The 14,969-nt window shown below is 51.3% G+C and overlaps 1 protein-coding gene across 2 annotated transcripts in view; it reads right to left on the bottom strand.

The window, feature by feature from the left end:
- Positions 1-10,587, bottom strand: part of CLPTM1 (CLPTM1 regulator of GABA type A receptor forward trafficking) — a 38,655-nt gene extending 28,068 nt beyond the window's left edge. The window contains exons 1-2 of one of the 2 annotated variants that reach the window (XM_030795802.1): positions 10,381-10,587; positions 3,387-3,499 (exon numbers count right to left, since the gene is read on the bottom strand). In XM_030795802.1, coding sequence (XP_030651662.1) covers positions 3,387-3,499; positions 10,381-10,473 — 206 coding nt within the window. In that variant the 5' untranslated portion in view covers positions 10,474-10,587. Of the gene's footprint in view, positions 1-3,386; positions 3,500-10,138; positions 10,361-10,380 lie in introns of those variants that run through there. The other variant, XM_030795803.1, reaches the window with a different exon arrangement.
- Positions 10,588-14,969: the final 4,382 nt, after the last annotated feature.

Here is a 14,969-nt window from a genome sequence, read left to right as displayed (position 1 = left end):
TGTGTGCTTATGGGATGGCCACCAATACATTACACTTTTTCTTTTCTTTTTTTTTTTTGAGTCGGTGTCTCACTCTGTCACCCAGGCTGGAGTGCAGTGGTGGTGATCTCGGCTCACTGCAAGCTCCACCTCCCGGGTTCACGCCATTCTCCTGCCTCAGCCTCCGGAGTAGCTGGGACTATAGGTGCCTGCCACCACGCCCGGCTAATTTTTTATATTTTTAGTAGAGACGGGGTTTCACCGTGTTAGCCAGGATGGTCTTGATCTCCTAACCTCATGATCCACCCGCCTCGGCCTCCCAAAGTGCTGGGATTACAGGCGTGAGCCACCGCGCCCGGCCCACATTACACTTTTTCATTAGCTTTTTCTTTTCACTTTTCTGTATTGTTTGAACTACTTAATTTTGTAAAACAAACACTCATTATTTATAAGTTAAGGGAAACCAGTAATAAGATTTTATGGAAGAGATAAGTAGCTGCCCCCCATAACCACTCTCCTCTTCTTCCTCAGTAATAAGAGCCCTGCTTTCCAGCAGGGTGCTCAATTTCCCAGATTAAAGACCACATTTCCCAGCCTCCCGTGCAGCTGGCTGTGGCCATGTGAAGACATTCTAGCCAAGGGAATGATTTTTATTTTTATTTTTTGAGACGGAGTCTCGCTCTGTTGCCCAGGCTGGAGTGCAGTGGCACGACCTGGGCTCACTGTAAGCTCTGCCTCCTGGGTTCACGTCATTCTCTTGCCTCAGCCTCCCAAGTAGCTGGGACTACAGGCGCCTGCCACCATACCTGGCTAATTTTTTTGTATTTTCAGTAGAGACGGGGTTTCACTGTGTTAGCCAGGATGGTCTCGATCTCCTGACCTCGTGATCCACCTGCCTTGGCCTCCCAAAGTGCTGGGATTACAGGGGTGAGCCACCGCGCCCAGCCATGATTGTTTTATTTTTATTTTTTATTTTTATTTTTTGAGACTGAGTCTCGCTCTGTCACCAGGCTTGAGTGCAGTGGCATGATCTTGGCTCACTGCAACCTCCACCTCCCAGGTTCAAGCGATTCTCCTGCCTCAGCCTCCCGAGTAGCTGGGACTACAGGCGTGTGCCACCACACCCAGCTAATTTTTGTAGTTTTAGTAGAGATGGGGTTTCACCATGTTGTCCAGCATGGTCTCGATCTCTTGACCTCATGATCCACCTGCCTTGGTCTCCCAAAGTGCTGGCATTACAGGCGTGAGCCACCACACCTGGCGGCATGATTGTTTTAAACATCTCTGCTGTGCAATTCCTTCTATCTCATAAGTAGGGGAGCTGATTGCCTAATTGCATGGTGTGGTCTCTTATTTTGCTAAAATACATCTCCAAAAAGAAAAAAATAATAAAAGGAGTATCTATTTTGCAGAGGAGTAAACAAAGGCTCAGAGCAAAGAAGGTGACTGTCACCAGGTCTAGGCAGGAAGGATAGAACACAGTGCCAAGCATATTCCCCCGCTACCACCCAGCATCTCCCCAGGGCCTCAAACAGAAGCTGGGCTTTGAAAAAACAGGCCCTGGGGTCCCACTGCCCAGGAATAGCATGTGAACCCACAGGTAAAAGGGTCACCACCAGGCAGTCACAGAAGGACAAATGCTATCTGATTCCACATACAGGAGCTAACTAGAGTAGTGAAAGAGAGACAGGAAATAGAAAAGTGGCTGCCAGGTGTTGCAAGGAGGAAGAAATGGGGAGCTGGTGTCTGATGGGTGTGGAATTTCAGTTTGGGAAGAGGAAATTCTTGGGATGGATAATGGTGATGGGGACACAACAGTGGAGATGTACTTAATGCCACAGGACAACATATTTAAAAATAGTTAAAATGGGCCAAGTGTGGTGGCTCACGCCTGTAATCCCAGGACTTTAGGACGCTGAGGCGGGTGGATCACCTGAGGTCAGGAGTTCAAGACCAGCCTGGCCAACACAGCAAAACCCCATCTCTACTAAAAATACAAAAATTAGCCAGGCGTGGTGGCGGGTGCCTGTAGTCCCAGCTACTCAGGTGGCTGAGGCAGAAGAATCACTTGAACCCAGGAGGCAGAGACTGCAGTGAGCCGAGATTGTGCTACTGCACTCCAGCCTGGGCGACAGAGGGAGATTGTCTCAAAAAATAAATAAATAAAATAAAATAAAAATAAAAAAATTTCCAAGGCTCAAGTGATCCTCCTACCTCAGCCTCTTGAGTAGCTGAGACTATAGGTACATGTCACCATACCTGGCTTTTTTTTTTTTTGAGATGGAGTCTCACTCTGTCCCCAGACTGGAATGCAGTGGCACAATCTCAGCTCACCACAACCTCTGCCTCCCGGGTTCAAACGATTCTCCTGCCCTCAGCCTCCTGAGTAGCTGGGACTACAAGCACGTGCCACCACGCTCAGCTAATTTTTGTATTTTTTTTTGATTTTTTATTTTTTTTTTGAGATGGAGTCTTTGTTGCCCAGGCTGGAGTGCAGTGGCGCGATCTCAGCTCACTGCAAGCTCCGCCTCCCGGGTTCACACCATTCTCCTGCCTCAGCCTCCGGAATTTTTGTATTTTTAGTAAAGATGGGGTGTCACTATGTTGGCCAGGATGGTCTTGATCTCTTGACCTCGTGATCCACCCGCCTCGGCCTCCCAAAGTGCTGGAATTACAGGTGTGAGCCACTGTGCCCAACCAGATTTTTTTATTTTTAGTAGAGACAGGGTCTTACTATGTTGCCCAGGCTGGTCTCAAACTCCTGGGCTCAAGCGATCCTTCCAACCTGGCCTCCCAAAATGCTGGGATTATGAGGGTGAGTCATTGTGCCCGGCCCAGATAGGGTTTGTAAAAAAGTAAGGTTCAGTGAGGTCATTATGGTGGGTACTAAGCCAGTATGACTAGTGTCCCCGTAAGAGGAGCTTAGGACACAGACACACACAGAGGAAAGACCACATGAAGACACAGGGAGAAGACGGCCTTCTGCAAGCCCAGGAGAGAAGCCACAGAAGAAACTGCCCCTGCCTACAGCTGGATCCTGGACTTCCAGTCTTCAGAACTGTAAGACAATGAATTTCCATATTTTAGTTGTTTAAGCTACTCCGTCTATATTACTCGTTATAAGGGCCCTAGCAAACTACTTCAGTATTTTTTGTGTTTTTATTTTTTTACAAATCAGGTAGCACCCCCAAACCAGAACAGGTTCAGGGAGACTCCCTACTTCAGTGTGTTTTACCAGAGTAAAAAAAAGGTTTAGAAAACATTCCATCATACAAAAAAAAAAAAAAAAAAGGCATCTCTACCATATAGTAATGATCACCATCCTCAGCTGATCAGCTGATTTTTTCTTTCTTCCTTATTTTTATTTGAATGTTTTCGGTGAACAAACCCAAGTCCCGTCTGCTCACCTAAACAGCACACCTTTGATGACCTGCCAGGCATTGGGTGCCGGCTGGGCCGGCGGGTTCTGAGGCTGGGTCTCCGCTGGTGGGTCCCTCCCGATGCTGCCATTGCTGGTCACCTGTTGGGGACAGAGGCCAGGGTAAGGAGGGAGAATAGACACGGGGGCTGTCTTAGACACCATCACGCACGAAGGCCAGGCACAGGCTGGGCAAAGAGTGGGTGCTTATCAATAACTGGAGAATGAATCAGAGAGAACACCTGGGAAGGTGCAGTCCTCTTCTTTTAGGAGGAAAACACTCACAGAGCACCTCTGTGACCTAGAGACAGTGGTGACCTAAAGAGTCTTTTGCTGTCCTCCTGGGGTTCAACAGCCCGGTGGGGGAGACAGATTCATCTCTAGACAGTGACTGTCCAGAACGGGGCTGGAATGCAGGAGCCCCGAGAGGCACCTCGTCCAGCCTAGGGGTCGGGGCAACTTCCTGGAGAAGGGGGCACTGGAGCTGAGACCTAAAACACATCAAGTTGGTGGCACAAAGGAGGAAGTGAGAGAAGCAGCAGGTGCAGAAACAGAAGATTAGAGGCACAGTCTGATTCTGATGACTGTCCACTGTTCCCTGGGGCTGGAGCCAGGATGCAAGGAGGTGGCTACTGGGGACAACAACAGGAGTCTTATGGCAGGTGCCAGATTCTTCAAGGCTGGGGCTTAGCTGAAAGAACCTTCCCTGGGCAAACCATTCCTGAGGCCCCCTCTGTGCCCAACCCTGCCCTCCAAGGGCCCCTGGTCCAGCAGGTGAGACAGACACAGAAAAACACAACCAGACTATCAGCCGCTACCATAAGCCACAGTCACAAGACATGTCTGTGACGGCACACAGCACACTAATCCTGAGGCCAAAACTATGACCAGCTCCATCCGGCTGCTGAGCAAAGGGAGGCTCAGAGAGGTGAAGCCACATGTCTGGTCACTCAGGAAGGACCACAGAAGCAGAATGACAGAAGGGAAGGGGGGCAGGCAAGGGAGCCAGGCACGGCTTCCCAGAGGAGGGCTCTTCACTCAGACACAGAAGGTCACAATCAGAGACTCTCTGAATGCCGGGTTTGGAAGGGGATGTTCTGCTCACCCTTCATGCACCCTGCTAGCTCCCCAGTCCTGTTCTCATTCACCCCTCCTCCCAGCTGTCCCCTCAGCTATCAGCCTTCAAGAGGCAGGACCAGGGCTGTCACGGTCACGGTTAGCTCAAGAGCACCAGTGGCACAGAGCAGGGGTGTGATAAACACCTGTGTAGCCACTGCTGCCTGAAGGGCTCGCACTGGACGCTCAGGTCGCCCAAACCCACTTCCCTCTGTGTCTGGCCCTCCCTTCCACGGCCCCTAGTCCGCTCCTCTGCAATGTTTTCTCCATTCACCTTGCCCATCAGATAGCAAATGTCCCAGGAGCATGGTTAGAGGGGCTACATTTGTTAAATGTGTCGCTTGTCACCTCCTGTCCCTTTCATCAGCAAGAGCTCTTTCCTGTAATCTCCCAAAGCATAGGACACCATTGGAGGGGCTCCAGGGTCAAACGGACTTCAGCTATAGTCCTGGTCCCACCGTTCTTGGCTGTGACACCTTGGGCACATCACTTCACCTCTCTGACCTGTAGACCAGGTTGTGAAAATACTGGAACATTTGAGACAGAAATTTGGGCCCTGCTTGCCCAGAGCTGGGGATCTAGAAGGAAACACACTAGAATGGTAAACAGGATAATTAAAACATGGAAAACAAGCAGGGAGAAGTGACAGCAACTGAGTTGGGAACAGGGATCCACTTTGGAGTGGGTGGTCAGAGGCCTCCCTGAGGAGCTCCCTTTGACGTCTGGGTCATCTGGGTGAGACCCTTGGGCTGAGACAGAGGAAGCCACATTCTGATGAGGAGATCTATGGGGCGGGGGTCGGCTGGGGAAGCAAAATCAGACAGGCACAAGGCCCCCTCTTCAAGGCCAGCCTATCTGTTGGTAAATTTGTGGGCCCCAGTGTGGGTTTCAATGGGTCTGAGCTGATTCGGGGTCAAGAAAGGACACTTGATGCCAGGCCAGGATTTGAAGCTACATCTGGCTGACTCCCAGGTCTCGTCTCTTACCCGTTAGTGATGGGCAATCTGGCTGGGAACCTTCCCACGGAAAGGCAAGTTAAAACCACAATGAGATGTCACTTCACACCTATTAGGATGGCCATCAGCAGAAAGACAGACAATCACAAGTGCTGACAGGGATGTGGAAAAACAGGAACCCTCATACACTGCTAGGGGGGAAAGTAAAAGTACAGCTACTTCGGAAAATACGGTAGTTATTGAACAAGTCATATGTGCACCTACTACACAATCCAGCAAACTCATCCTGAATGGCTACCCAGGGGGCAGAAAACATGCCGCCAGACTGGGCGCAGTGGCCTATAATCCCAGAACTTCAGGAGGCCAAGGCAGGAAGACTGCTTGAGCCCAGGAGTTCAAGACCAGCCTGGGCAACACAGCAAGACCCCATCTCTATAAAAAATACAAAAATTAGCCAAGTGTGGTGGTGCATGCCTGTGGTCCCAGCTACTCAGGAGGCTGAGATGGGAGGATCAATTGAGCCGTGGAGAATGAGGCTACAGCGAACCAAGATCACACCACTGTACTCCAGCCTAGGCGACAGAGCATGACTCTGTCTCAAAAACAAACAGTGGCCGGGTGTGGTGGCTAATGCCTACAATCCTAGCACTTTGGAAGGCCAAGGCGGGAGGATCCCTTGAGCCCAGGAGTTCGAGACCAGTCTGGGCAACACAGGGAGACCCTGTCTCTCTTACTTAGAAAAAAAAAAACAAAAACAAAATACGCCCACAGAAAAGCTTGTACATGAATGTTCATAGCAGCATTATTGGCAATAGACAAAAACTACAAACAACCCAGATATCCTTCAAGGACTGAAAGAATAAACTGTGTCAAGTCTGCGGACTACTACTCAGCAGTGAAAAGGAACAACTGAGACCATGTACTTTAGGATTTCCCCAAAGGCCAAATTTCCCTGATCCTAGGTTGTAAAAAATAAAATAAAAAGGAACAACTGCAGATCTACGTAACAACATGAACCTCAAACCCATTATGCCCAATGAAAGAAGCTGGACACAAAAGACTGGATGTTGTTTAGATCCTTGTTTAAGAAATTTTTAGAGAATTACAGAGATAGCACCTCTGTGGCTGCCTAGGGCTGGGAGCAGTGGAGACTGCAAAAGGGAACTTTTTGAGGGGACAGAAGCTTTCTCAGACCAGACTGTGGTGATGGCTGCACCACACAACTGCATATGGACCAGAAGCCAATGAACTCTATCCTGACAACAGGTGAACGTTATACCATCTAAATTATACTACAAGGCTGGGCGTGGTGGCTCACGCCTGAAATCCCAGCACTTTGGGAGGCTGAGGTGGGCAGATCGCCTGAGGTCAGGAGTTCAAGACCACCCTGGCCAACCTGGTGAAACCCTGTCTCTACTAAAAATACAAAAATTAGCTGGGTGTGGTGGCAGGTGCTTGTAATCCCAGCTACTTGAGAGGCTGAGGTAGGAGAATTGCCTGAACCCAGGAGACGGAGGTTGCAGTGAGCCAAGATTGTGGTGAGAAAGCGAGACTCCGTTTCAGAAAAAAAGAAAAAAAAAAAAGAGTCACTCTTTTCAGCTCCTATTTCCCTCAGAGTAAAGGCCAAGTCCTCCCTATGGCCTCCAAAGCTTGGCATAATCTGCATCTGTCCCCAGCCACCCCTCTCCCCTCACCCGCTCCAGCCTCCTCGCCCTTCCTTCATCACACCAGGCACCTCCCACTTCAGGGCCTTCGCACTGGCTGTTCCTTTGCCTGAAAAGCTTTTCCCTCGTGTATCTTTGGGACTCCCTCTCTCACTTCCCTCAGGTCTTGTTCAAGCGTCACCTCCTCAGAGAGGCCTTCCTAGACTACCCTATTTAATTGCAACTCTTCTAGCCACCCCTCACTTCCTATCCCCAACCCAGCTTTATTTCTGTACATGGTACGCAGAGCCATCTGAACTGCTGTTTTTCTTATCTCGTTCACTGTGTGTCCCTGTCTGTGCTTCCCCTATAAATTCAGCTCCAACTAGAACATAAGGGTAAGGGCCTTCAAGAGGGCAGCACCTGTTTTGTTCACAGCTGTATCTCCAGCATCAGCACAAGGCCTAACATGTACTAGACTCAATTCACATTCACTGAAGGAATGAATGGCAAAGCTGTGGGTTCTGTGTCTGAGTTCCTGGCTATAGGAGCAGGCTGGCTAAAGCAGCAGACTGGGCCGAGGGTCTGCCCACTGTGCACTAGGCCCTGGGCATGGGAGAAGGGTGGCAGTGGCTGTGGACACATCAGTGACTAAGACACAGTTCCTGCTCTTGGATCTGCACGTCCACACACACACAATCCCCAGCAACATCTGCTAAGGGTCCAAGAAGTAGCTGAGACCACCAGGGCTAGGCAAGAGCAGGAGGAAGTTAGGTTTTGCGGCATGTCTTCACTGATTACCTGGATCCACTATGGGCATCAGGGAATTCCACCTCAGCCCAGCCTCTGTTTCAAGATCCACTCATTCCACAAACACTGAGTACCTCCTCTGTGCCTGGCCCTGAGCTGAGTGGTGCTAAGGAAGCAGTGGTGATCAAGGCAGTCCTGGCTCTGCCCTCCTGGGGTTCCCAGTCCCCAGACAGTGAAACCCAGTAGGGCAGGACTGGGACAGGACAGCCAGTCAAAGAGAGCTTTCTGCAGGAGGGGACATATGAAATCTGTAGGACTAATACACATCAACTAGCTAAAGAGGGGAGAGACCTGTGCATAGACTATGAGGAAAGAGACTGAGAGGCAATAAAAGAGGTTTAGAAATAAAACAGGCTCAGAGCAGCGGATCCCCTTTAGCACAGTGGTTCACACGCAGGGCTGACTTTGCCCCGCTGCTCTTGGAATATTTGGCAATGTCTGGAGACATATATGGTTGTCACAACTGGGGAGGGGCGTGGATGCTACTGACATCTAGTGCGTAGAGGCCAGGGATGCTGCTAAACATCCTAAAATGCACAGCGCAGCCCCCCAAACAAAGCATTATCCAATTCAAAATGTTGATAGTGCCGAGCTCGAGAAATCCTAGTCTAGTCTGAAGAAAAGAGTCGGATCGTGCAAGGCTGTGATTTATTAAAGAATTTGTACTTTGTCCTAAAGGCAACGGGGTAAGTCTTGATTGTTTTTAAGCAGAGTCGGTACAAGAGAAGATCAGAGTGCCATCTGGAAGCTCAGGGCAATCAGAACAACCTGGGCCCTGGTCTCTCAAGCCACCATCAATCCAATAATCAAAAGAAACCCAGAGGGGAAACGACCTCCTTTCAGCAAGACTGGGAAACCCTTGAAGACAGGAACTGAGCCTTCATTCCAGCACTAACTCAACAAACATTTCCTGAGCTGTCCCTGAGGCCAGGCCCTGGTTGAAAATGCTGAAAAGATTCAGAGCAGATATAGTGGGCTCTATCACACAAATTTCATCCCGGTGTCCTCCCCAGGTGATACCACTTGCTCTTTCTCTGGGATCCCCCAGTCCCTGACACAGACTTTTGTCACCAACCTAATCATTCAGGATTATAAGTTTGCCGGCCGGGCGTGGTGGCTCATGCCTGTAATCCTAGCTCTCAGGGAGGCAAGAGGCGGGAGGACAGCTTGAGCCCAGGAGTTCAAGACCTGCCTGGGCAATACAGCGAGACCCCCGTTCTCCAGAAAAAGGAAAAAAAAAAAAAAAAAAAAAAAAAGACAAGGATTATAACAGTTTGTTTACATGTCAGTCTCCTCTCCTCGCCCCCTGACAGCAGGGATATGGCTGGCCCTCCTGTCCAACCTCTGCATTTAACACGGGAGAAATAAAGGCCTAAAGAGGGAAAGGAACTTGCCCAAGGTCATACAGAGAGTCAGCTTCATTCTCCCCTCTCAACCCGCACTCCTTTCCCCTGAGCTGCCTCCCACATGTCAGTGACATCCCAGTGGGTGGGTCGACAGCACCTTGATATCTCCATCTATTCCCCAAATGCCTGAACGGTAGCTGCCTGGAATGGTATGCTCTGCAGTGTGTTAAGACAGCAGTGGGTCAGAAGTCATCCGCACCTGGACTAATTAACCTATAGGACTATTTTACGTTAAAAGCACATCCATAACAGTCCCTGTGTCAGCAATGTCTTGTAACTTCTACATGAAGTTACCAACCTAACCGGGATGACCTTCTGGAAGCGCCTTAGTCTCACTGTTCCTTGGATTCCCGTCTGTAAAATGGGTCTGTCCGCCGTGCCCTGCTAATCCTCACTTCCCCACAGCTAGAAAACTCCCAATTAATCACTGCGCACACCTCAAGCACTACAAAGAGACCTGAACGCCAGACCACTCTAGGAACGGCCTCAGAGCCTGGAATCGCGGAGTTGAGAACCCAGCGCGCCAAGGTACAAGCCTGCGCCCCTCCGAGCCACTGTCTCCCCGGCTCGAGCGATGAGCCTGGTGGCCGCCCGGCTCAAGCGTGCAGGGGACCCGACCCGCAACAGGGCCCCGTTCCCGGCACCATCCGGCCTCCCGGGCGGTCCGGCCCTGCCTGGGCCGGGTATTCAAGGTCCCTCTGGGCAAGGAGCCCCCAGTACACTGGATTCCGCGACAAGAGGTAGGACACGCCCCGTGGGAGGCCCCCCGGCTGGGGAAGAACCCCCTCAGTCCCCTCTCGGCCTCCGTACCTGACCGGAGCTGCCTCCCCCGGCCGCCACCACGGCGCTGCGGGCCCCGTCCGCCTCCTGCGCCGCCGCCATCTTCCCGCTCCGGGTCCCCGCCCCCGCCGCCAGCCCCTCCCCGTCCCCGACGACGCAGCGCAATCGCGCGAGATTTCACTCTTTCCTAGCCCCGCTGGGCCACCGTATCCGACAACAGTGCCGCAGCCACGCCTCTCAGGAAGGCCACTTCCGGCTCTGAAAGGCCCAACCTGGCCTCCGTACTCCTCTTTCCCGTAGCCCGTTTGTTTCCACCTAATAAAAACACTGTATACTCCGAACTCCAGGACTTTCTCGGCCAGCATGTGCCTCCCGCAAGTTCTGTCCCTTCCGCCCCTTCACATTAACCCGCCTTTTCGGTTATATGAGCGTTTCGGGACATCCTGTCCACTTCTCCCAGCCGATTCTTCGCGTCCTTTTGGTTCCATGGAGCTTTACCGGCCACAGTACGGCTTCGAACCACGCCCCTCTTTCGTTAGAGGAACCTTTCTGGCCACCGTATTCGGATTCGAAGAACAAGCCTTTTGCCCAGCACCCTTGTCTTCTGACCCCTCTTCCTAAGACAACTCTTTCGTTAAAGTCTCCTGAGCTCATATCCTTTCTGTGTATTTAGAGTTCCAATTCCAGGGGTCCTATGGCCAACACACCTCCGATGAGACCCTATGATACACCCCCAAGCCTTCGGACAGCCCTGCCTAGCACGCATGCGCGTTCCCTTAGTGGTCCAAACCTCGCATCCGTGGACTAGGCTTCACGGGCACTGAGAATTCCACAATTTTTAATTAGCTCTGTGTCTTCGTACAGCTCTAAACTCGGACATGTGCTGAGAGACCCCTAGTTTGGAGAGGGTGTTACGGAGGCCCAGAGAGGACAAGACTCTCAGAGGCTGTTAACCCTTCACCCGTGAAATTGGGTGGAGGTCTGGCCAGGGTTCTAACTCTTGTGTTGGTACTGACAGGATAAGATATCCTGAACAAGTGACGTCTCTCTTTCTTTTTTTCTTTTTTAGACGGAGCCTCACTCTGTCCCCCAGGCTAGAGTGCAATGGCGCGATCTCGGCTCACTGCAGCCTCGGCCTCCCGAGTAGCTGGGATTACAGGAGCACGCCACCACTCCTGGCTAGTTTTTTTTTTTTTTTTTTTTTTTTTTGTTTGAGACGGAGTCTCGCTCTGTCACCCAGGCTGGAGTGCAGTGGCGCGATCTCGGCTTACTGCAACCTCTGCCTCCCGGATTCAAGCAATTCTCCTGCCTCAGCTTCCCAATTTTTTTTTTTTTTTGTAAGTGGAGACGGAGTTTCACCGTGTTGGCCAGGCTGATGACAAGCGACATCTCTGTTTGAGCCTCACTTTCTCCCCTTTTATAAACCAGGGATATAATCGTACTCGTTTGTCTTCCCGTTTTGCCCCTCTGTTATTGGGAAGACGTAGTTAGATCGCGAATGGAAAACATCAGGCCCTGGGCCTCATACTTAAGTGGTCAATATTCGGGGCGCTGTGATTATGAACTTTATATATTACCTGGAAAGAGAGTAAGCTTTGCATTGGGATATTCTAAATATTTAATTACCATTTTATTACCGGTTTCCTCCACTTTCCTCTAGGTCTCAGCTCTGTAATAGTAGCTCTTGCTCTAGGAAGCTCTCTCTGAGCCCTTTTCCCATCCTCCCTTGCCCCCTCAGCTCCTCCACCCCACCCCTGCTCACTTTGTGTCATCACTCTCAGGGATGGGTGTGTCTCCCCAAATGGGCAGGCTGACCCGGGACTGTTGTGGTCACTGCTGTATCTCCAGCACTGCCCTGGGGATGAGGCTAAGTGCAGAAGGTGAGTGACTTTACCTCTCTGAGGGCTAACACAGGGCAAGAAGGAACCTTAGAAAACTTCATTCCTCAGCCAGGCGCGGTGGCTCACGCCTGTAATCCCAGCACTTTGGGAGGCCAAGGCAGGCGGATCACCTGAGGTCGGGAGTTCGAGACCAGCCTGGACAACATTGTGAAACCCCGTCTCTACTAAAAATACAAAAATCAGCCGGGCGTGGTGGCAGACGCCTGTAACTCCAGCTACTCGGGAAGCTGAGGCAGGAGAATTGCTTCAACCCGGGAGGCAGAGGTTGCAGTGAGCCAAGATCATGCCACTGTATTCCGGCCTGGGCAACAGAGCAAGACTCCACCTTCAAAAAAGAAGAAAGAAAAGAAAGAGAAAACTTAGTGCCTCATCCCCACTGTTACAGATGATAATGGTGTTAATAACGATTCTTTGAATGTGTAGGCCCAGTCTTTAAGTCCAGGGATGAAGTGAATAGACTTAAGACAGGGACTGAGGGCCGGGTGCGGTGGCTCAAGCTTGTAATCCCAGCACTTTGGGAGGCCGAGGCGGGCGGATCACAAGGTCAGAAGATCGAGACCATCCTGGCTAACACGGTGAAACCCCGTCTCTACTAAAAATACAAAAAAAAAAAAAATTAGCCGGGTGTGGTGGCGGACGCCTGTAGTCCCAGCTACTCGGGAGGCTGAGGCAGGAGAATGGCGTGAACCCGGGAGGCGGAGCTTGCAGTGAGCCGAGATTGCGCCACTGCACTCCAGCCTGGGGGACAGAGCAAGACTCCGTCTCAAAAAAAAAAAAAAAAAGACAGGGACTGAGGAGAGACATTGTGGGGTCTGAAGCTTATGTGTTTTGTAGGCCTCTTTTTTTTTTTTTTTGAGACTTGCTCTGTCACCCAGGCTGGAGTGCAGTGGCATGATCTCGGCTCAATGCAAGCTCCGCCTCCTGGGTTCACGCCATTCTCCTGTCTCAGCCTCCTGAGTAACTGGGACTACAGGCACCCACCACCACGCCCAGCTAATTTTTTGTATTTTTAGTAGAGACGGGGTTTCACCGTGTTAGCCAAGATGATCTCGATCTCCTGACCTCGTGATCCGCCTGCCTCGGCCTCCCAAAGTGCTGGGATTACAGGCATGAGCCACCGTGCCCAGCCTGGCCTCTTTTAAAAAGTACAAAATTGGCCGGGCGTGGTGGCTCACACTGTAATCCCAGCACTTTGGGAGACTGAGGCTGGCGGATCACCTGAGGTCGGGAGTTCGAGACCAACCTGAGCAACATGGAGAAACCCCATCTCCACTAAAAGTACAAAATTAGCCGGGCATGGTGGCGCATGCCTGTAATCCCAGCTACTCGGGAGGTCGAGGCAGGAGAATCGCTTGAACCTGGGAAGCGGAGGTTGTGGTGAGCCGAGATCATGCCATCGCACTCCAGCCTGGGCAACAAAAGGGAAACTCTGTCTTAAAAAAAAAAAAGTACAAAATTACTTGTACAAATTTAGGTAGAGGACCATGGAAAGCCCAGCAAATGAGGGGCTTTGAAACTTTCTCCAGCCTCACTGCAACCCCAACTGTGCTCTCAGCTGTAAATACAAACTGCTGCAATCTGCTCTCCAAGTCTCATACACTGCAAGGGCCAATGTGTTGGAGCATGACGAGGTCTCAGCTTCTCATGAGAAGTGTGACCTTGGACAGGGCTCCTGTGGAGCCAGGTTCCCTGCAGAGCCTTCCTACGCTCTGTTGAGTGACCAAATAAATTCTGCCATTCCGTCCAGGCTTCGTGGCTCATGCCTGTAATCCTAGCACTCTGGGAGGCCGAGGCAGAAGGATCGCTTGAGCCTAGGAGTTTAAGACTCGCCTTGGTGACATAGAGTGATCCTAGCTCTACTAAAAATTAAAAAAATTAGGTGGTGTGGTGGCATCCACCTGTGGTCCAGCTTCTCCGAGGCTGAGGTGGGAGGGATGCCGGAGCCCAGGAGTTCGTTTGAGGTTGCAATTAGCTGTGATCACACTACTGCACTCCAGCCTGGGCGACAGAGTGAGACCCTGTCTCTAAAAAAATTAAAAATCATAATAGGTAAAAAATTCTGCCATTCCTACTGTAAGTCACAGGACAGACCCACTCTTCTCTCCACTAGGGGGCGCAAAATACTGATCAAGGGCTGTGATTTCAGGTTCTAAGGGAGAAAGGGGGCTGGGGATCCAACCTTCTAGGTCCTGAGGAGAAGGGACTGGGGGGTCCCAGACTCCTGAGTTCTAGGGGAGGAAGAATCTAGGGGCTTGGACTCTGGGGGCCCTGAGGGGAATGGGGTTCTGAGAAAGGAAGGAGGAGTCTGAGGCCAGCACCAGGATTGGTTGGAAGCCAAACCGGTCCGGGCAGTGCTTTGGTTTGGCTCGAGTCCGTGGGAACCAAGTGGACAGAGCAGGGATTGTTACTCCAGGGTCTCCCCCTCCCCACCACCCCCTGCGCTTGGCAGCGTCTGTTCTTCCCAGGCCCCGGGGACTCGGGGGCATTGCCCACAGTCCCTCTCCAGGGCCCCTGTTTTTTGCTGGACTCAGCTGTCCAGCCTCAGGATCTGGGAAAACTGCCCCAAGGGTGTTGAAAGCCTGGCAGGAGGTTAATGCCAAGCAGATTAGGAGAAATACAAGCAGTGGATCCCCAAAGACCAATAACCCCACCCATGGGACTTGGGGAGCAGTACCACCCTGGACTCCCTCAGGATACAGGAATCTTGGCCCCCAGCCCCCTTCATTCATGGTCCCAGCATTGGCTTCCTTCAGACCATGGAGCCTCTGCTTATTTGCACCTTCTGCCTTCTGTGCTTTTTGCTTGCAATTTTTTTTTTTAATAAGTTTTTCTTTTTTTTTTTTGAGACGGAGTCTCACTCTGCTGCCCAGGCTGGAGTGCAGTGGCGCTATCTCCGCCTCCAGGGTACAAGCAGTTCTCCTGCCTGAGCCTCCAGGTAACTGGGATTACAGGCGTGGGCC

This window comes from Nomascus leucogenys, chromosome 17 (assembly GCF_006542625.1).
Source record: "Nomascus leucogenys isolate Asia chromosome 17, Asia_NLE_v1, whole genome shotgun sequence".
NCBI classification, from domain to species: domain Eukaryota; kingdom Metazoa; phylum Chordata; class Mammalia; order Primates; family Hylobatidae; genus Nomascus; species Nomascus leucogenys.
This window is presented reverse-complemented; position numbering and strand designations above follow the sequence as displayed.